The 22,796-nt window shown below is 50.8% G+C and overlaps 1 protein-coding gene across 1 annotated transcript in view; it reads left to right on the top strand.

Moving 5' to 3' along the window:
- The first annotated feature begins 2,206 nt into the window (after positions 1 to 2,206).
- LOC137346845 (bridge-like lipid transfer protein family member 2) overlaps positions 2,207 to 22,796 on the top strand; it is an 84,675-nt gene continuing 64,085 nt past the window's right edge. The window contains 12 exon segments of the mRNA XM_068010779.1: positions 2,207 to 2,283; positions 7,191 to 7,317; positions 7,708 to 7,757; positions 10,070 to 10,223; positions 10,416 to 10,534; positions 10,973 to 11,033; positions 12,839 to 13,064; positions 15,859 to 15,979; positions 16,605 to 16,717; positions 17,343 to 17,410; positions 18,837 to 18,967; positions 19,676 to 19,794. Coding sequence (XP_067866880.1) covers positions 2,219 to 2,283; positions 7,191 to 7,317; positions 7,708 to 7,757; positions 10,070 to 10,223; positions 10,416 to 10,534; positions 10,973 to 11,033; positions 12,839 to 13,064; positions 15,859 to 15,979; positions 16,605 to 16,717; positions 17,343 to 17,410; positions 18,837 to 18,967; positions 19,676 to 19,794 — 1,354 coding nt within the window. The 5' untranslated portion in view covers positions 2,207 to 2,218.

Raw genomic sequence — 22,796 nt, 5'->3', positions numbered from 1 at the left:
CAATCTGACCCAAACTGTGCTGTGAGCAGTTCAAAACCACCTGGGCCACCAGGTTAGTCATGTGACTAATTTTGTATTAACAAACTCCATCTTAGCAGACACCCTTGAATGCTGGCTTTCTTGCACATTCAATGTCTGGTGATCAAAATCCATTTGGGTTAATTGGATCAGGGAGCAGTTCTATTGTCTCCAGGCACTGTCTCCTGGTATGCAAATTTTTCCAGCCACTGCTGATCGCTTTAAACAAGTCATCTCTTCACTCCAGAAACAGTATAAAATCAATGTGCATATGATGAATATGCCTCAATCGTGGCAGGTGGGGTCTTCATGACACTGGTTTGTTGTTGGGAGACACTGGGATCTTCCTGGACTGTGTGGAGTTTAGTTACATGTTGCATCTAAAACGTAGGTTCCACAAATGTTTTGTATAAAACTTGAATGAAGGTGAAACAGCAGCATGTTCGGTCACAGGAGAGGCTGGGAAGGACATCATAGAATCTGAGCTCTTATCGATAAAATGCACAAATATTTGGTTAGTTAATAAACGCACATTCTGTGTAATCCCGATGTCTGTGCATTTTTATTCAGTGCTTCCCTTTCTCAAACAGTGTGGTCTCCGGGGAGAAAGCAATCACTTAGAGATAGTTGTTCTTACAGAAATAAGAGAAATGTACCCCACCATTTCCTCCCTCCTTCTTGTCCCACCAACTGCTATCGACCTTCCTGTCCCAGAGACATTTTTGAGAAAAGGACCGTCTGTAACTCCAGATTGTTGAGTCAGAGCATCATGGGTTCAAATCCCACTCACTCCAGAGACTTGAGCCCATAATCCAGGCTGACATTCCAGTGCAGTACTGAGGGAGTGCTGCACTGTCGGAGGGTTAGTACTGAGGGAGCGCTGCACTGTTGGAGGGTCAGTACTGAGGGAGCACTGCAATGTCGGAAGGTCAGTACTGAGGGAGCGCTGCACTGTCGGAGGGTCAGTACTGAGGGAGTGCTGCACTGTCGGAGGGTCAGTACTGAGGGAGTTCTGCACTGTCAGAGGTGCCGTCTTTCAGATGAAACATTAAACCGAGGTCCTGTTTGCCCTCACAGGTGAACATAAAAGAATCCATGACACTATTTCAAAGAAGACCAGGGGAATTCTCCCTGGTGCCCTGGCCAATATTTATCCCTCAACCAAAATCACTAAAACAGATTATCTGGTTATTATCACATTGCTGTTTGTGGGATCTTGCTGTGTGTAAATAGGCTGATGCGTTACCTACATTATAACAGTGACCACACTTGATAAGTATTTTCTTGGTTGTAAAGTACTTTGGGACATCCTGTGGTTGTGAAAGGTGCTATTGAAATGCGAGACTTCCTTTTTTTAGATACATTTAAGGAACAGCAAGCTAAGGGGAACAGAATAAAAGGATGTGTCGAGATGGGGAGATAATCAGGGGGTTCGTGTGAAGAAGAAACACTGGCATGGACCAGTTTTTGTCTAATTTCGTCATGGGATGTGGGCATCGCTGGCAAGGCCAGCATTTATTGCCCATCCCTAATTGTCCTTGAGAAGGTGTTGGTGAGCCGTCTACCACTGAGTGACTCGCTTGGCCATTTTAGGGCAGATAAGAGTTTCAATGGGTCTGGAGTCACATGTAGGCCAGACCGGGTAAGAATGGCAGATTTCCTTCCCTAAAGGACGTTGAGTGAACCAGATGGGTTTTTACCAGTTGGACGGAATGGAATTATTTCTGTGCCATAGAATCAATGGAATATCATGAAAGAAGTTAAAATATTGCATGAAAAACAGTAAATGCTGGAAATATTCAGCAGGTCAGGCTGAATACAGAGAAATAGAGTTGATGCTTCAAGTACTGACAAATGGTCACAGACCCGAAACGTTAACTCTGCTTCTCTCTCCACAGATGCTGCCAGACCTGCTGAGTATTTCCAGCAATTTATATTTATATTTCAGATTTCCAACACTTTGCCATCCTGAAAATAAAAAAAAATGGAATCCTATCATTATGGTTCAGGTTAACTCCGCGATGTGGTTTCAGTCGGCCAGCTGTGAGGGCCGGGCGGCCTTTAATTCCGTGCGTAGTTTCAGTCGGCCAGCAGGCTCCTGTTAACCCCGCCCCCTCCGTCCTCCTCCCCCTGCTTCCGGCGGCTGCGCTGTGATTCATATCCGGTGCCCTGTGACCCCTGACCTTCCCCCCGCCTGGAAATGGTGCTGATGCTGGCGGCGCTCTCGTTGGCGGTCGCGGTGTTCGGCCTGGTGCTGCTGGGCCGGTGAGTGACTGAGGCCCAGGCCCGCGGGCGGGGGGGGGGGTTGGAGCGCGGTTGAAGGTATTAACATTAACCCGGGGTAATTTGCATAAATTATAATAAAGGACAGCGGGGCCTCACCTCCATTGGTGACTGGGGAAGGTCCTGAGGCTAAGTTGCCCTCCCCTCCCCCCAACAGCCTGGGCCTCACCCCCCTCCCCGGGGTAGATCCAGAGGAAAGCTCCCTCTCTGCTGCCCCAAGCACTGACCCCAATGCTCTTTCTGACTGTAAAAAGCTTTGGGACATCCTGAGGATGTGAAAGGTGCTATAGAAATGCAAGTTCTTCTTGTCAGGTGCAGACACGATGGGCTGAATGGCCTCGGTGCTTGTGACATCGTTCTGTGCTGCCGTTCCCACAATGAGTACTAGTGTTGACCCCCACCCCCGACATCCTCCCCCCACCCCCGACATCCTCCCCCCACCCCCGACATCCTCCCCCCACCCCCGACATCCTCCCCCCCTTCCCCACCCCCGACATCCTCCCCCCCTTCCCCACCCCCGACATCCTCCCCCCCTTCCCCACCCCCGACATCCTCCCCCCCTTCCCCACCCCCGACATCCTCCCCCCCTTCCCCGACATCCTCCCCCCCTTCCCCGACATCCTCCCCCCCTTCCCCGACATCCTCCCCCCCTTCCCCGACATCCTCCCCCCCTTCCCCGACATCCTCCCCCCCTTCCCCACCCCCGACATCCTCCCCCCCTTCCCCACCCCCGACATCCTCCCCCCCTTCCCCACCCCCGACATCCTCCCCCCCTTCCCCACCCCCGACATCCTCCCCCCCTTCCCCACCCCCGACATATTCCCCCACCCCCGACATCCTCCCCCACCCCCGACATCCTCCCCCCACCCCCGACATCCTCCCCCACCCCCGACATCCTCCCCCACCCCCGACATCCTCCCCCACCCCCGACATCCTCCCCCCTTCCCCACCCCCGACATCCTCCCCCCTTCCCCACCCCCGACATCCTCCCTTCCCCCCCTCCCCCCACATCCTCCCCCCACATCACCCCCCCCACCCCCCACATCACCCCCCCCACCCCCCACATCACCCCCCCCACCCCCCACATCACCCCCCCCACCCCCCACATCACCCCCCCCCACCCCCCACATCACCCCCCCCACCCCCCACATCACCCCCCCCCACCCCCCACATCACCCCCCCCCACCCCCCACATCACCCCCCCCCCACCCCCCACATCACCCCCCCCCCACCCCCCACATCACCCCCCCCCACCCCCCACATCACCCCCCCCCCACCCCCCACATCACCCCCCCCCACCCCCCACATCACGCCCCCCCCACCCCCCACATCACCCCCCCCCCCACCCCCCACATCACCCCCCCCCACCCCCCACATCACCCCCCCCCACCCCCCACATCACCCCCCCCCCCACCCCCCACATCACCCCCCCCCACCCCCCACATCACCCCCCCCCACCCCCCACATCACCCCCCCCCACCCCCCACATCACCCCCCCCCCACCCCCCACATCACCCCCCCCACCCCCCACATCACCCCCCCCCACCCCCCACATCACCTCCCCCCACCCCCCACATCACCTCCCCCCACCCCCCACATCACCCCCCCCCCACCCCCCACATCACCCCCCCCCCACCCCCCACATCACCCCCCCCCCACCCCCCACATCACCCCCCCCCACCCCCCACATCACCCCCCCCCCACCCCCCCACATCACCCCCCCCCACCCCCCACATCACCCCTTCGATTCTCCCAACCTCATGTTCCCCTGACCCCCCCCCCAACTCCCCACTGAGGGTTTCGACAGCATCAGCAGCTTCTTGCTCCCCCAGCAGATCATGTGCTTTCAGATTCTCCGAGAGGAAGTTTTCCCTCCTTTGTCCCTTGTCTAAGTTTAACCCCTTTCCTGTCGCACAGAATCGCTGCTCTCCTCTGCCGGTTATTCTCTACCTGCCTCTTGCTGAAATTCCTCTGCATCAGCCCACAGGAGCTGCGGCAGGTCAGTACACCCTGGGGATGGGTGTGGGCTTTGGAGAGCTGCCATGTTCCAACTCTGATGTGTTCCCTCTGCTGTGTAACGTGTACTCGACACCTGAGAAACAAGCGTGCGAATTAATGGGTGTTTAAAATCCTGCAGAGTGTGGCGAAGACAGTGAAAGAGAAAGGGAGGGGTCTGGCAACGTCTCGATTTTAAAATTCTCATCCTTGTTTTCAAATTCCTCCCTGGCTTCGCCCCCTCCCTATCTCTGTAACCTCCTCCACATTCCTCCAAGATCTCTGCACACCTCTAATTCTGGCCTCTAGAGCATCCCAGATTTTAATTGCTGCATCATTGGTGGCCCTTAGCTCTGGAATTCCCGGTTTAAATCTCTCCGCTTCTCTCTCCTCTTTTAAGATGCTCTGTAAACCCTCGCTCTTTGAGCTTTTGGTTGCCTATCCCAAGATGTCTTGATGTGGCTCAGGGTCATTTTCTGTTTGATAATGTTCTGTGTTTTATGATGTTAAAGCTGCTATATAAAAACAAGTTGTTGTTGGGAGAGAGTTTGAGTAGGAGATAGTCTTATGTTTGATGGAGAGAGAATTTATAGGATGGGGCGTTTTGCTTGTGAAGAAAGCTGGAGTGTGGTATCAATGTTCTCACAATTAACCAGCAGACAGACTCTGATGCTAACACTGTTCCCTGAATTCAGGAAGGACAATTAACAGCTGTTTTCTAATCAAACACCACAGTCTCGCAATCTCCCCTCCTCAGAGTCTGACAGACTGCTCAATGAAATTATTCATGATAAACTCTATACGTCCAGTCCAACATAAATCTCTCGTTCAGATGACCTTGCTCCCTGTCACCTCCCGATGGTGCAGCTCGGGATGAAGTAATCAGTTTGATTGTGGGCTTAGTGTTGAGTGAGCTCTCCTCAGCTGCAGTGGTTTGAGTGGCTCCTGGTTTAAGGAGGGGAGAAATCAGTCAGCATTTCCTCTCACTGGCCTCTGCTGCTCTCCGTACCAACTGGCCGGTGCCTCAAACACGTGATGGCTCTGCGTCGGTGAGCACAGGCCCTGAGTGCTGGCACCCTTTACGTCCATGGGTGGATCACATCCCACTGGTCCTCCAGACAGTTAGAGCTGCACTGTTCTGAATAGGACAAACTCTGCAAAAACTGCAAATCAAACTAGTCACTTCCCAGTCTGTAAAAGAAGGAAGGAACTTACATTTCTGTAGCACCTTTCACAACTCCAGGACATCCCAAAGTGCTTCACAGCCAATGAAACTCCCAGCACTGTACCCCAGTGTTATACAGTGACAGACCTGTCCCCACCAGTACTGTACCCCAGTGTTATACAGTGACAGACCTGTCCCCACCAGTACTGTACCCCAGTGTTATACAGTGACAGACCTGTCCCCACCAGTACTGTACCCCAGTGTTTATACAGCGACAGACCCGTCCCCACCAGTACTGTACCCCAGTGTTATACAGTGATTAACCTCTACCTATCAGTACTGTACCCCAGTGTTATACAGTGACAGACCAGTCCCCTCCAGTACTGTACCCCAGTGTTATACAGTGATTGACCTCTACCTACCAGTACTGTACCCCAGTGTTATACAATGACAGACTTGTCCCCACCAGCACTGTACCCCAGTGTTATACAGTGACAGACCTCTACCTACCAGTACTGTACACCAGTGTTATACAGTGACAAACCTGTCCCCACCAGTACTGTACCCCAGTGTTATACAATGACAGGCTCTTCCCCACCAATACTGTCTGTACCCCAATGTTATACAATGACAGACTTGTCCCCACCAGCACTGTACCCCAGTGTCATATAGTGACAGACCTGTCCCCACCAGTACTGTCTGTACCCCAGTGTTATATAGTGACAGACCTGTCCCCACCAGTACTGTCTGTACCCCAGTGTTATATAGTGACAGACCTGTCCCCACCAGTACTGTCTGTACCCCAGTGTTATATAGTGACAGACCTGTCCCCACCAGTACTGTCTGTACCCCAGTGTTATATAGTGACAGACCTGTCCCCACCAGTACTGTCTGTACCCCAGTGTTATATAGTGACAGACCTGTCCCCACCAGTACTGTCTGTACCCCAGTGTTATACAGTGACAGACCTGTCCCCACCAGTACTGTACCCCAGTGTTATACAGTGACATACCTGTCCCCACCAGTACTGTACCCCAGTGTTATACAGCAACAGACCTATCCCCACCAGTACTACCCCAGTGTTATACAGCGACAGACCTGTCCCCACCAGTACTGTACCCCAGTGTTATTCAGCGACAGACCTGTCCCCACCAGTACTGTACCCCAGTGTTATACAGCGACAGACCTGTCCCCACCAGTACTGTACCCCAGTGTTATACAATGACAGACTTGTCCCCACCAGCACTGTACTCCAGTGTTATACAGTGACAGACCTGTCCCCACCAGTACTGTACCCCAGTGTTATACAGTGACAGACATGTCCCCACCAGTACTGTACCCCAGTGTTATACAGTGATAGACCTGTCCCCACCAGTACTGTCCCCTAGTGTTATACAGTGACAGACATGTCCCCACCAGTACTGTACCCCAGTGTTATCCAGTGACAGACCTGTCCCCACCAGTACTGTCCCCTAGTGTTATACAGTGACAGACCTGTCCCCAGCAGTACTGTCCCCTAGTGTTATACAACTCCTACTGCTTTGCTCCAGATACAATCCAGTTGCTCGGACTGTTTTTCGCTGCTGGTCCTGTCACAGTTCCCGTGGACACAGGCTGAGAATTTCACCTCCCCCTGAGTTACACGCCAGTGAGATTCTGGTGATGCTGTTGAGATTTGATGTTCTAACTGCGTTTCTCTCCCTCCCTCCCTCTCTTTCCCCCTTTTCAGGTGGCTGCTGTCACGGATTGTTACACAGCTCATCCACAATCAGCTAAATGTGGATTTAAAAATCGGCTCTGTTGGGTTTCTGTCACTTCACAATATCAGCATCAACGTCTGTTCACTGCAGAGTGTGGTAAGTGTGAGCACTCTCCCTATGTGTGTGTGCGCGTGCATGCGTTCATGTTGGTTGAGGGTGAGTGGGGATGCAGGGGATCTCTGTCTTCCTCCAATTCTGGCCTCTTGAACTGCCCTGATTTTAATCGCTCCCCCATTGGTGACCGTGCCTTCAGCTGCCTGGGCCTCAAGCTCTGCAATTCCCTCGTAAACCTCTCCACCTCTCTCTCCTCCTTAAAACGACCTGACCTAACGTCTCCTTATGTGACTCAGTGTCAAATTGTGCTTGGTAATGGTCCTGTATAGCGCCTTGAGATGTTTTACTCTGTTTAAGGTTATAGAGGTGAAAGTTGTTGTGTTAAACGGTTGATGGATTATTGCCCAATAACATGTTGTGCTTCCTTTACAGGAAGTGGACAGAGTTTGGCTCACTTGCAGACTACTGAATAATGAGATACCGTGAGTATTGCACTAACACACTCACGCATTCACACACTTACCCACCAACACAATTTCCCTTCCAGATGCATGTGCACACGCACACACACACACACACACTTCTGTTCCACATGCGTGCACACTCCAGGGCATATATGGACGACGACTCCTATTTCTCGTGTATAAACACACAGAGCTCTGTCTATATCAACTGCACAGCCACAAACTCTGTCAGTTAATCCACGTCATACACACTAATACCAAAATATGTACACAGCTAAACACTCTGACACACAGCTCACACAGTGTTTACTCTTAGAAACAGACCAGCTGAGCTCCAGTGAAGTCAGTATCAAGTGTACTTTTGAGGTCAAATGGAATCTAAGGGAATAACTGGGAGGGGAAGGAAATGGAAGCTAAGTGATGGGAGGGAAGGGAGTGAGGGAGGAGACATGGGTTAAATAGTAGTTTAAAGTGGGCAGTGTTATTTTAATAATCCACCTTTTTCCTCCCCTTCCCTCTCTCCCGCTCCCCTCCTCTCTCCCTCCCCCCCCTCTCTTCCCCCCCCCCCCTCTCTCTTCCCCCCCCCCCCCTCTCTCTTCCCCCCCCCTCCTCTCTCTTCCCCCCCCCTCCTCTCTCTTCCCCCCCCCTCCTCTCTCTTCCCCCCCCCTCCTCTCTCTTCCCCCCCCCTCCTCTCTCTTCCCCCCCCCCCCCTCCTCTCTCTTCCCCCCCCCCTCCTCTCTCTTCCCCCCCCCCTCCTCTCTCTTCCCCCCCCTCCTCTCTCTTCCCCCCCCTCCTCTCTCTTCCCCCCCCCCTCCTCTCTCTTCCCCCCCTCCTCTCTCTTCCCCCCCCCTCCTCTCTCTTCCCCCCCCTCCTCTCTCTTCCCCCCCCTCCTCTCTCTTCCCCCCCCCTCCTCTCTCTTCCCCCCCCTCCTCTCTCTTCCCCCCCCTCCTCTCTCTTCCCCCCCCTCCTCTCTCTTCCCCCCCCTCCTCTCTCTTCCCCCCCCTCCTCTCTCTTCCCCCCCCTCCTCTCTCTTTCCCCCCCTCCTCTCTCTTCCCCCCCCTCCTCTCTCTTCCCCCCCCTCCTCTCTCTTCCCCCCCCTCCTCTCTCTTCCCCCCCCTCCTCTCTCTTCCCCCCCCTCCTCTCTCTTCCCCCCCCCTCCTCTCTCTTCCCCCCCCTCCTCTCTCTTCCCCCCCCTCCTCTCTCTTCCCCTCCCTCCTCTCTCTTCCCCTCCCTCCTCTCTCTTCCCCCCCCCTCCTCTCTCTTCCCCCCCCTCCTCTCTCTTCCCCCCCCTCCTCTCTCTTCCCCCCCCTCCTCTCTCTTCCCCCCCCTCCTCTCTCTTTCCCCCCCCTCCTCTCTCTTTCCCCCCCCTCCTCTCTCTTTCCCCCCCCTCCTCTCTCTTCCCCCCCCTCCTCTCTCTTCCCCCCCCCTCCTCTCTCTTCCCCCCCCCTCCTCTCTCTTCCCCCCCCCTCCTCTCTCTTCCCCCCCCCTCCTCTCTCTTCCCCCCCCTCCTCTCTCTTTCCCCCCCCCTCTCTCTTTCCCCCCCCTCCTCTCTCTTTCCCCCCCTCCTCTCTCTTTCCCCCCCTCCTCTCTCTTTCCCCCCCTCCTCTCTCTTTCCCCCCCCATCCTCTCTCTTTCCCCCCCCATCCTCTCTCTTTCCCCCCCCATCCTCTCTCTTTCCCCCCCCATCCTCTCTCTTTCCCCCCCCATCCTCTCTCTTTCCCCCCCCATCCTCTCTCTTTCCCCCCCCATCCTCTCTCTTTCCCCCCCCATCCTCTCTCTTTCCCCCCCCATCCTCTCTCTTTCCCCCCCCATCCTCTCTCTTTCCCCCCCCCATCCTCTCTCTTTCCCCCCCCATCCTCTCTCTTTCCCCCCCCATCCTCTCTCTTTCCCCCCCCATCCTCTCTCTTTCCCCCCCCATCCTCTCTCTTTCCCCCCCATCCTCTCTCTTTCCCCCCCATCCTCTCTCTTTCCCCCCCCATCCTCTCTCTTTCCCCCCCCATCCTCTCTCTTCCCCCTCCCCCCCCAACCTCCCCTCTCTCCCGCCACCCCCCCCCAACCTCCTCTTCTCTCTTCCCCTCTTTACCTTCCTGTTCCGTACTCCCCTTTTCTCCCCCCTCCTCTCCCACATCTCTCCCCGCCTCCCACCCTCCCTTGGCCAGGTCCAGGGTTGTGAGTGGAGTGAAAGGGAGGTATCGGCTAGAGCCGGGGGGTTAGTTTGGAGCCAGGGAGGGGGTCCAGCTGGAAACAGAATGAAGAGGGACGAAACTGAGGGTTGTGCTCTGGTTTTGCTGGCCTCCAGTTACCGTCCAATCCTGACCTCTCCGTTACAGCCACTACTTTGCTCTGTGTGTGGGCGAGATCCGATGTCGAGCCGATTTAAAGGAAATCTCCCAGAGTCGGGCTGAGCTGGCGGCCAATCCCAGAGAAAGCAGAGTGGAAAGGAGAATGACCCTCCAACCCTCCGTGCTTCGCATGTTGTCACAGGTGAGATCTCCATATCGGGAATTGGAATTGTTGCTGGGCTCAGGTGACTGACCGAGATACCAAGGCAGCTGAACAATCCCAAGAAAACTGACTGATTAACTTAGACATCCACTATCAGCGTGCGGCCAATGGGAGTGTCAGCAGACTCGTGTAAAACTGCATCTCTCTCTCTCTCTCTCTTTCCCCCCACAGCTGCTGTCAGTCCATGTCCACTCAGTGAATGCGATGGTTTTAAATGCCTGGATTGAGGAGGCTCTCTGGCACGTGGCAATAACAAACTGCACCTTTGTGCTCAGCTGTAACGGGAACAGGTGAGTGAGTGAGGCCTTTGTCACACGTTGTGGGACAGATTCTGCACTTGGGTCAGTAACAGCAGCGAGCTCTCCAGCCGAGGCAATGCAGGGTTTACCACACTGCGCCCCTCCCTGGGCTGTGCTGGCTGACCCAGATCTTTACTGGAGCAGCAGGTGGAGTTTTACAGGCAGCCTCCGAGCTCCTGGATTGTGGGTGGGGTGGCTGATTGATATCAGCTAGAGTTCCTGCTCTATCATTGCCCGGTGACTGCTGGTGTAATCTGTGTTTCTCTGTCTCAGTATGTGTGTGTGTGTCCCACCCTCAGGATCCTGATCTGTGTAAGTCACCTACACCTGGGGAACTAATAGGGCCACCAGGGAAAGCCTAACTAGAATTGTTTGTTAGTAACAAAAACAAAAAGCTCTGAGTCTAACCAGGCGCTGCCTGTTTTTCAGCATCAAGTGCGAGGGCAAAGTGAGTAAGCTGAACAGCAAGATAATGAAGAGCAGTGAGATGGTGAGTCCAGCCGCCCACTGAGGCAGCCACAGCCCCCGAAAACCCCAGCAGGAGCTGGGAGCTCTGCTGCTGCTTGAGCGTTGGAGCGACTCTGCTCTGGGATATCGGTAGCTCTGGTGGTTTTGCCAGGGTGGGGTGGGGTGGGTGGTCTCAGCTTGTGACTGTTGGATCAGTGTAGGTGACTGACATCCCAGGCCTCCAACCACATGCCTGGTGTCTCTCTTGCCCCTCTTTCCTCTCCTTCTCTCTCCTCTCTTTTCTCTCTCTTCACCATCCCTCTTCCTTTGCTTCACTCAGTCCTTTTAATCCAGTCTCTGATTGGGAATGCTGCCGGTGAGCGGAGAAGATTCTGAAATGTTCGGAAACTCGGAGCGTTATTGTGTCGGCAGGAAGCTCACTTGGCTGTTGGGCAGGCAATGAGACGGACTTTGAAATGAAAGTGCCAATGAATGCACCAAGCTGACCTGGGGGAAGCCCATGAGAGCGTCAGGACCTGGGCAGGAACAGTGGTGGGACACACCCCGACACCCTGTACTCCGGGCTACAAACAGGGCAGCATTCTAAACCTAAACTTTACCTTGCCTGTGTAACACTACGTAACTTCCCTCAGTCCCTCTCCTACTGCTGTGTCGGCCTGGATCATACAGTCATGCAGCATCTCTGTCTCTTCATTAAAATATGAACTGATGAAATTGACGGACAGGAGTAGATCAGCTGCTTCGTCCAGCCGGCCTCCACACCGTGAAGGCTGGAGCACTGTGACTAAACACTTCCCGCCCGCTCCCCGTGCCCATGTCATTATCTGGGGGTGGCAAAAAACCCAGGGGCAGTACGGGAAATAATACCCGGGGGCTAATTCCTCTCGGACCTCCACAGGCGATTGCAACCAGTCCAGGAAATCACACGGACCGTGTGTTATCTACAGAGATACATACCTTCTATCTGATGTGATCTCTGCCCCAGTCAGGAACCGATGCAGCTCCCTCTTGAAGGCACAGAATTAGCACCTACCATGCCAGTCAGCAACATGTTCCAGAGGCACACCACTCCCTGGGAATGGAAGACTCCTCGACATCCCAGTAAATGCCTACTGTTTCATAGTTTAAACTTGTGTACCCTAGTCCTCCCTAATCTGTGCATCGAATGATACAGCACAGGAGGAGGCCATTCGGCCCATGTGCCTGTGCTGCCCCTTTCAAAGGGCCATCCGATTAGTCCCGTTCCTCCATAGCCCTGCATCTTTTTCAAGAATTTATCCAATTCTCCTTTTGAAAGTTACTATTTAATCTACTTCTACTTTCAGGCAGCATGTTCCAGATCACAACAACTCACTGTGTAAAAAAAAAAAAACAATTCTCCTCATCTCCCCCTCTGGTTCTTTTGCCAATTATCTTAACTCTGTGTCCTCTGGTTACTGACCCTCCTGCCACTGGAAACAGTTTCTCCTTATTTACTCTGTCAAAACCCTTTATGATTTTGAACGCCTGTATTAAATCTCCTCTTAACCTTCTCTGCTTTAAGGAGAACAATCCCAGTTTCTCCGGTCTCCCCAGATAACTGAAGGCCCTCATCCCTGGAACCAGGTAAATCTTCTCTGTACCAAAACCTTGAAATCCTTCCTAAAGCGCGGTGCCCAGATTTGAACACGCTACACCAGCTGGGGCCGAACCAGTGATGGAGAGAGGAATAATTTCTCAATGTAATGATAAGCTGCTTTGAGTGATCACAGTGCACCCCCCCCCCCCCCCCCCCCCACTCCCTGCTATATTTCCAACTCGTTTTGTTCCTCTGATTGTGATTTGCAGGAGGATTTCTGTCTGGTCAACTTGTCCCTGAGCCTTGCTGCCACTGTGAACGTCAGCTTGCCGTACCTGAAGGCCCTCAGCACGGAGGTTACTGTCCAGACTCTGCAGACTGAGCTGCATGAGGGGATCTTCAGTTCGACCATACTGCAGACGGTGCTGTTGCAGCCTGATGTATCGCAAGACAAAGCTGACATGAAGCAGGAAAGTCCCGAAACGACCAAGGCAGGTAAGAGAGACCGGCCCTCCCCACGCCCCTGTCATCTGTAAAATGCTGACCCCCCACTGCCCCTCGCAGCTTTAGTACTCATTGATGTTGGTATTCAGAGCTATCTCTGTATAATCTACAACAGGAGCCGAGGCATTCAAGCACATCACATGAAGTGAGTTACTTTGGATTGCAGTCAGCATCATTCTGTCAGCGTGTGCTACAGCTATATTGTGCACAGCACCCTCTGCAATCTGCAATGAGGTGAATAACCAATTACCTATGTTTTATTTTGTGGTTGAGACAGGAAATTGCAGTGACACCCCCACTTATCTTCAAATAGTGGTGATGGGATCTTTTAATTTCACCTGACAGGGAAGCCAGGTTGAGCATCTCATGTGAAAGACGGCACCTCTGACAGTGCAGCACTCCCTCAGTACTGACCTAGCCAAGCTGTTCCAGTACAGCTACAACACTGGCATCTACCCGGCAATGTGGAAAATTGCCCAGGTATGTCCTGTCCACAAAAAGCAGGACAAGTCCAACCCGGCCAATTACCGCCCCATCAGTCTACTCTCAATCATCAGTAAAGTGATGGAAGGTGTCATCAACAGTGCCATCAAGTGGCACTTGCTTAGCAATAACCTGCTCAGTGATGCTCAGTTTGGGTTCCGCCAGGGCCACTCCATTCCTGACCTTATTACAGCCTTGGTTCAAACATGGATAAAAGAGCTGAACTCGAGGTGAGGTGAGAATGACTGCCCTTGACATCAAGGCAGCATTTGACCAAGTATGGGATCAAGGAGCCCGAGTAAAACTGAAGTCAATGGGAATCAGGGGGAAAACTCTCCGCTGGTTGGAGTCATACCTAGCACAAAGGAAGATGGCTGTGGTTGTTGGAGGTCAATCATCTCGGCTCCAGGACATCACTGTAGGAGTTCCTCAGGGTAGTGTCCTAGGCCCAACCATCTTCAGCTGCTTCATCAATGACCTTCCTTCAATCATAAGGTCAGAAGTGGGGATGTTCGCTGATGATTGCACAATGTTCAGCACCATTCGTGACTCCTCAGATACTGAAGCAGACCGTGTAGAAATGCAACAAGACCTGGACAATATCCAGACTTGGGCTGATAAGTGGCAAATAACATTTGCGCCACACAAGTGGCAGGCAATGACTATCTCCAACAAGAGAGAATCTAACCATCTCCCCATGACATTCAATGTCATTACGATTGCTGAATCCCCCACTATCAATATCCTGGGGCTTACCATTGACCAGAAACTGAACTGGAGTAGCCATATAAATACCGTGGCTACAAGAGCAGGTCAAAGGCTAGGAATCCTGTGGTGAGTAACTCACCTCCTGACTCCGCAAAGCCTGTCCACCATCTACAAGGCACAAGTCAGGAGTGTGATGGAATACTCTCCACTTGCCTGGATGGGTGCAGCTCCAACAACACACAAGAAGCTCAACACCATCCAGAACCAAGCAGCCTGCTAGATTGGCAGACCATCTACAAACATTCACTCCCTCCACCACCGATGCTCAGTGGCAGCAGTGTGTACTATCTACAAGATGCACTGCAGCAACGCACCAAGGCTCCTTAGACAGCACCTTCCAAACCCACAACCTGTACCAACTAGAAGGACAAGGGCAGCAAATACATGGGAACACCACCACCTGCAAATTCCCCTCCAAGTCACACACCATCCTGACTTGGAACTATATCGCTGTTCCTTCACTGTCACTGGGTCAAAATCCTGGAACTCCCTTCCTAACAGCACTGTGGGCGTACCTCCCCCACATGGACTGCAGCGGTTCAACAAGGCAGCTCACCACCACCTTCTCAAGGGCAATTAGGGATGGGCAATAAATGCTGGCCTAACCAGTGACACCCACATCCCATGAATGAATAATAAAAAAATATATAGATACATTTAAGGGGAAGCTGGATAAACACACAAGGGAGAAAGGAATAGAAGGATATTCTGATAGGGTGAGATGAAGAGGGGGTGGGAGGAAGCTCATGTGAAGCATAAACACCAGCACGGAGCAGATGGGCCAAATGGCCGGTGTCTGTTCTGTAAAATCTTACTAATACCTTGTAATAGGTCAGGGTTAAAAAGAAATGTGAACAGGGCAGGTAAATGTGATTGACCATATTTGTTTAGATAGAGGATAAGGGTCAGAATGGACTGGTTGGGCTGTGAATGGCCTGTTTCACTGTAGTAACTTCTGTTTAATCTCCTGTAACAAACCTGTAAGGATACAGTACAGAGATGTCACACACAATGTGTATCCAGGGTAGAGAGAGAGAAACTATTTCTGCTGGTGGGGGGAGTTCAGGACGAGGGGGCATCATCTTAAAATCAGAACCAGGTCATTCAGGAGAGAAGCTAGGAAACACTTCCTCACACAAAGGGTGGTTGAAGTGTGGAACTCTCTCCCTCAAAAAGCAGTAGATGCTCAAGATCAGTCATTTTAAATCTGCCATTGATGGATTTTTGCTAAACGAGAGTACTAAGTCTATGGAGCCAAGGAGGATTGATGGAGTTAGGATACAGATCAGCCATGATCTCATTGAATGGTGGAACAGGCTCGAGGGGCTGAACAGCCTCCTCCAATGTTCCAGCGTATTTATCGACTAAACAAAGTTTTTATATGTGTATGACCAATTTACTTTTTGTGTGAATGGCCCAGGGTAAGGATTCAGTCCAACCTTCCTCTGCACGATTGCATTGATATGCACTGTGACATGTTCATTAAGGGTCTCATTTCTTGTACCTCTTGTTCCCCTCCCAACACCTCTAACAGGAGATGACAAAGCAATCGGTGTATTAGCTACCAGACCTGCATTCATGGACTACTTGCCACAAGTCATTTCCCTGGAGATGGAGGATACGAGCATCATGCTATCTTTGAACAGCCAACAGAGGTACTGATGCACACAGCTCAGGGCAAAAGAATGGAAAGACATGTACTTCTATAGTGCCTTTCATGATATCAGGACGCCCCAAGGCACTTTGCAGCAAATGAAATACTTCCGAAGTGTAGTCACTGTTGTAATGTAGGAAACACAGCAGCCAGTTTGCACACAGCAAGATCCCACAATCAGCAATGAGATAATTACCAAATAGTCTGGCGACATGGGTTGAGGGATAAGTATTGGCCAGGAAACCGGGGAGAACTCGCCTGCAATTCTTCCAATAGTGATATAAGATCTTTTATGTCCACCTGAGAGAGCAGACAGGGCCTCGGTTTAACATCTCGTGAAAAATGGCACCTCTGACAATGTAGCGCTGCCTCAGTACTGCACTGGGACTCTCAGCCTGGATTACGTCCTTGAGTCGGTGGAGTGGGACTTGAACCCATGGCTTTTGACTCCGAGGGGAGAGTGTGCTATCCACTGAGCCAGGGCTGACACATGTGAGTCTACACGTTGCTTTTGGCCTGGATTATCCTGGGATATAGGGGACCTCCTTGTGTCTGCATTTTCTGGCTGTATTGCATCCCTCAGTAGTGCTGCTGGATCTGATTTGCAGCCTTCTCGTTTTTCCTAGACATCTGAACTGGAACCTGAAGCTGCTTAATTTCCGCTATGAGCCTGAAGACTTTTATCGGATCATGCCACATCTCCTCCTTCCGCCCATGAGTATCCAGCTAACCCTAGAAGGTTAGGACCATCGGAGGACAGTACCTTGTCGCGGTGCATGGCATCACTTGGCACGGCGCGGTCTAATCCCCGTTAGAAAAGTGTATTCTTGTGAGGGACCCCGCTCAGTGATGTTTGCCTCTGTATGCTGCTGGTTTAAAGCAGTGGTTCTCAAACTGGGGACTGAAGAGACTCTCCAATGCGTCCATGAAATAATGTGAAATTGCTCATCAAGCAGGGCTGACCTTTTGGGTGGGCCTCGTGAGTGACCTCACAGGATGCTGTGGTCAGCAGTAAGCAAATGAGTGGCGAGCGGAGGCAACCTTGGTGTGAGCTGGGAGACGGGAGCAGAGTGCGGCCACTGTATGTGCAGCCCGGAGTGGGCTGACTGTCGCATCTAGGAGGGGAGCGCACGCACACCCGTCTCACTGATATCTAAGTAAATACCTGTGTTCTTAAAAGCATTTTTGAAACACTCTTTACATGCAGCACTTTCATATTATGGATATTGTATTATCGTTTAGAAAGGGGTCCTTCAACCAAAAATGTTTGAGAACCACTTGTTTAAAGGAATGGGGCAGCTCCAGAGCGCATTGCCAGCTGTTTGTTGACCTGTCTCCTTTCTCTCTCTCTCTTCCTGCCTTAGATGGACTGCTGCTGTCCCAGAGTCGGCAACGGATTGTGACCCTGAGCAAGCTCAGCAGTTCCTTGCAGGTGAGTGAGTCTTGGCGATGACACCAGGGAGCCTCAGAGCTGCCTTTCACTGTGGCCACAGACAGTGACGCAGGTGCCTGGCATTCAATTCTCAATATGTGTTGAGTCAGCTAGTTCCAGCTACAATGGATTGACATCAACAGCAACAACTGGAAGAGAGGCGGTGACGCAGTGGTGTTGTCACTAGACTAGTAACCCAAACCCCACGCTGATGCTTTGGGGCCATGGGCTCTAATCCCACTACGGTCGATAGTGAAATTTGAATTCAATTAATAAATCTGGAATTAAAACCTAGTCTAATAGTGGCCATTGTCAATTGTTGTAAAAACCCATCTAGTTCACTAATGTCCTTTAGGGAAGGAAATCTGCCATCCTCACCTGGTCTGGCCTACATGTGACTCCAGTCCCACAGCAATGTGGTTGACTCTTAAATGCACTCTGAAATGGCCTAGCAAGCCACTCAGTTCCAGGGCAATTAGGGATGGGCAACAAATGCTGGCCTAGCCAGCGATGACCACATCCCAAGAATGAATAAAAAAAACTTGTATTTATAAATCGGCTTTAGCATCCCAAGGTGCTTCACAGGAGCTTTATCAAACCAAACTTTACACTGAGCCACATAAGGAGATATTGAGGCCATGACCAAGAGGTCAGAGAGGTAGGGTTTAAGCAGTATCTGAAAGGCAGAGCGAGAGGTAGCGAGGGAGAGAGGTTTAGGGAGGGAATCTCAGAGTTTAGGGCCCAGGCAGCTGAGTGCATGGCTGCCAATGGTAGAGTGATTAAAATTGGGAATGCACAAGAGGCCGGAATTAGGTGAGTGCAGAGATCTCGGAGGGTTGGAGGCGATCATAGAGATAGGAACGGGCGAGCCCATGGAGGCATTTAGATGCTAAATCTGCTGAATATCAGAGAGGCAGAAGATTGACCAAACTGACTGGCGCACACATTTAATTTCCCAGCTCCCCATTTGCCCTAACTTTGCCAGCAGAGCTGGGATTAGGAGGGTGACCCCCGGGGACACTTTAGCGTGGGTTGGGTGGCAGAATACTATCTGGGAACACCCTGCTGAAGGGAAGCTCACCTTTTGCACCATCACTACCTAAAGCTGATCAGTGTTCTCACCAGGAATCCTTGCTGAGTGAATCATAGAACGATACAGAAGGATGCCATTCAGCCCATCATGCCTGTGCTGGCACTCTGGTGGAGCTATCCAATTAGTCCCACTCCCCTGCTGATTCCCCATAACCTTGCAAATGTTTTCCCTCCCTTCAAGTATTTTCCAAATCCTTTTGGAAAGTTACTATTGAATCGGCTGCCACCGCCCTTTCAAGCAGCGAATTCCAGATCACAACTCACTGGGTAAGTCGGTGCAAGTCGGTTAGTGTGCGATGGAGCTGAAGTTGTTTTCCTGTTTTCTGTTTTTCAGATCACGGGCATTGATATTTCTGCTTCAGTCACTGTTCACACCTGCATTGTTCACTATCGACACTCCGAGTTTTCACACTGGCTTGTCTTATTGTCAGAAAAATCAGCAAAGCCTAAATTTGCAAGTAAAAGGTTTGTGTCAACTTGCACACTCAGTCAGTGCTTCTACATTCTGTACTTTTTTTTCTTAATATCACTGCCAAGTTCAGTAACCCCTCTCACTCCCCCCCCACCCCCCCCCGCCCCCCGCCCCAGCACCCTGTGTTAATGACTATCATTACTAACGTTAATCCAGCTCCTTCTCACTGTCACTCAGTAACCCCTCTGTCCTCCCCCAGCACCCTGTGTTTTTTTTTTATTCGTTCCTGGGATGTGTGTGTTGCTGACCAGGCCAGCATTTATTGCCCATCCCTAATTGCCGTCAAGAAGGTGGTGGTGAGCTGCCTTCTTGAACCGCTGCAGTCCATGTGGGATAGGTACACCAATAGTGCTGTTAGGAAGGTAGTTCCCGGATTTTGACCCAGTGACAGTGAAGGAACGGCGATATAGTTCCATTCAGGATGGTGTATAGCTTGGAGGGGAACTTGCAGGTGGTGGTGTTCCCATGCATTTGCTGTCCTTGTCCTTCTAGTTGGTAGAGGTCGTGGGTTTGGAAGGTGCTGTCTAAGGAGCCTTGGTGATAGCTGCAGTGCACCTTGTAGATGGTACACACTGCTGATGTTAGTCCAGCTCCCTTGCACTGTGGAACTGGTAACCCCTCTCCCAGCCTAGTGCGACGAGGTGTGACTGATGCTACCTGGGATCCCACTTTCACTTTGGTTTTATTCTGTGTTTAATTAGGCACTTTCTTTGGCTGAGAATCCCCATCACCATCACCTGTTCACTGTCGAATGTGAGCAGCTCGCTACAGTTCCTTGACACACCAGCCTTTGCACTGGGCTTTGGCTCTGTTATTGCAGGTAAGGATATTTCTTAAGAACTGATTTTATTTGAACTTTGCTTCATCACGTCATTAATCTCCCCTCCCTGACTCCTTGCTGATCCTGGCACTACATCGGTCAGAAGGAGAAATGTTTATATCCAGGACCTTTCATGAGTGAATGAATCTCCTGTATTGCTCACAGCACGTCGAGGGATATCACTTCTATGTTAAAGCATAGTCGGCAGGATTTTAAAAAAAAATTCCTTCACTGGATGTGGGCATTGCTGCCAAGACCGGCATTTATTGCTTAACCCTAAATGCCCTTAAGAAGGTGGTAGTGAGCTGCCTCTTGAACCACTGCCAGCATAGCAGTTTTGGTACAACTGAGTGACTTGCTGGGCCATTTCAGAGGCAGTTAAGAGTCAATCACATTGCTGTGGGTCTGGAATCACATGTAGGCCAGACAAGGTAAGGACGGCAGATTTCCTTCCCTAAAGGACATTAGTGAATTAGATGGGTTTTAACAAAAATCCATTAGTTTCATGGTCACCATTACGGACTGGCTTTATAATTCCAGTTTTATTTATTAACTGAAATGTGAAATTTTCCCAGCTGCCGGGGTGGGATTTGAACTTGTGTCTCTAGTCCAGACCTCTGGATTACTAGTCCCGTAACATAACCATTATCTTATTAGACTCAATTCGGTGAAGTAGGTTTAGGGAGTGGGAAATAATTGGACTGGACTGAGTAAGTGAAACTCAGTTTCCTTTTCAAGTCGTACATTCAGTCCTTAGTTTCATGTAAATTATTGTGTGCACATTTACAATGGTAGCTGTCTATGTAAACTGTCATGTTGTAATTACACTGGAGTTTGTAAGAACGTGTAATTGCAGCTGCCTTTAGAAATGTGGGCATAACAATTCATAACTGAAAATTTGCCAGAAATTGCACACAGATGAAAGGTTTCTAATATATTAGTTCAGACGTTGCTGGTTCCGTCTTGCTGTTGTTTTCTCGCTATGTCTCTGACATTCTCTCTCTCACCCTGTCTGTCTGTCTGTCTCTATTTTTGTCTTCTCTGTTTCTGACTTTTTTAACTTCCTCTCTGTCTATTTGTTTGCCTATCTCTCTGTCCTGTTATTTCTTTCTCTATTGTTTCTCTCTCTCCCAATCTGTGTGTGCCTCTTTTTCCCTCTTTCACATTTTCTGCCTTTTTTTTCCCTTCTTGCTCTCTATCTCTGTCTGTTCCTCGCTGATTTTCTCTCTCTCTGCATCTGTCTGTCTCTTTTTTCCAGATGACACAGCTTTAAGGTAATTGGCAAAAGAATCAGAGGGAGAAGTGAGGAGCACTTTTTTCACGCAGTGAGTTGTTGTGATCTGGAATGTGCTACCTGAAAGGGCAGTGGAAGCAGATTCAACTTTCAAAAGGGAGTCATAAATATTTGAAAAGGGAGAACAACTGCAGGGCTATAGGGAATGATCTGGGGCCGAGGGGAGGGAGTGGGACTAATTGGATAGCTCTTTCAAAAGAGCCAGCACGGGCACAATGGGCTGAATGGCCTCCTTCTGTGCTGTAAGATTCTTTGTACTGCTTAAATTAATTAGGAACTCGGGCCTCCTGTGATGACCCAACTGGAATCATAGAATGGTTACAGCGCAGAAGGAGACCATTTGGCCCGTCATATCCATGCTGACTCTGTACAAGTGCAACTCCCCTAGTCCCACACCCCTGCCTTTTCCTCGAAGCCCTGCAGATTTTTTTCTATTCTAATAATTATCCAATCCTCTTTCGAAAGCCTTGAATGAATCTGCCTCCACCATACACTCAGGTTCCGCATTCCAGATCCTAAACACTCGATGAGTAAAAATGTTATTCCTCATGTCGCCATTGTTTCTTTTGCCAATCACTTTAAATTGGTTCCCTCTGGTTCTGGATCCTTTGGCCAATAGGAACAGTTTCTCCCCATCTACTCTGTCCAGACCCTTTGTGACTTTGATCACCTCTACCAAATCTATACTAATCTGCACTATCCCAAGGAGAACAGCCCCAGCTTCTCCAATCTATCCATGTAACTGAAGTTCCTCATCCCTGGAACTGTTCTCGTGAATCTTTTCTGCATCCTCTCTAATGCCTTCACATCCTTCCTAAAGTGTGGTGCCGAGAAGTGGACACAGTACTCCTGCTGAGGCAGAACCAGTGTTTTATACAGGCGTATCACAACCTCCTTGCTCTTGTACTCTATGCCTCTATTTATAAAACCTAAGATTCCGTATGCTTTACTAACCGCTTTCTCAACCTGCTCTGCCACCTTCAATAATTTGTGCACATATACCCCCAGGTCCCTCTGCTCCTGCACCCACTTTAGAATTGTGCTCTTCATTTTATATTGCCTCTCTTCATTCTTCCTACTGAAATGAATCACTTCACACTTCCCTGCATTAAATTTCATCTCCCACTTGCCTGCCCATTCCACCAGCCTGTCTCTGTCTTCTTGAAGTTTATCACTATCCATCTCACAGCTCACAACACTTCCAAGTCTTGTATAACTGAAAATTTTGAAATTGTGCCCCGAGCACCCACGTCTAGGTTATTAATATATATCAACAAAAGCAGTGGTCCTAACACCGACCCTAAGGGAACCCCACTATATACCTACACCCAGTCCAAAAAACATCTGTTCACAACTACTCTTTGTTTCCTGTCACTCAGCCAGCTTTGTATCTGTGCTGCTACTGTCCCTTTTACTCCATGGGCTCTAACTTTTCTGACAAGCTTTTTGGAAGTCCACATACACCACATCAACTGCATTACCCTCATCAACCCTCGCTGTTACCCCTCATCAAAATCTCAAACAAGTTAGTTAGACACAATTTGCCATTAACAAATCCGTGCCGGCTTTCCTTAATTCATCCACATTTGTCCAAGTAACTGTTAATTTTGCCCCAAAGTATCATTTCTAAAAGCCTTCCCACCACTGAGGTTAAACTGCCTGGCCTGTAGTTGCTGGACTTATCCTTGCACCTTTTTTGAACAAGGGT

Source organism: Heterodontus francisci, chromosome 30, assembly GCF_036365525.1.
Source record: "Heterodontus francisci isolate sHetFra1 chromosome 30, sHetFra1.hap1, whole genome shotgun sequence".
NCBI lineage: Eukaryota > Metazoa > Chordata > Chondrichthyes > Heterodontiformes > Heterodontidae > Heterodontus > Heterodontus francisci.
Note: the sequence above shows the minus strand (reverse complement) of the source record. Positions and strands in the feature narration are given on the sequence as shown.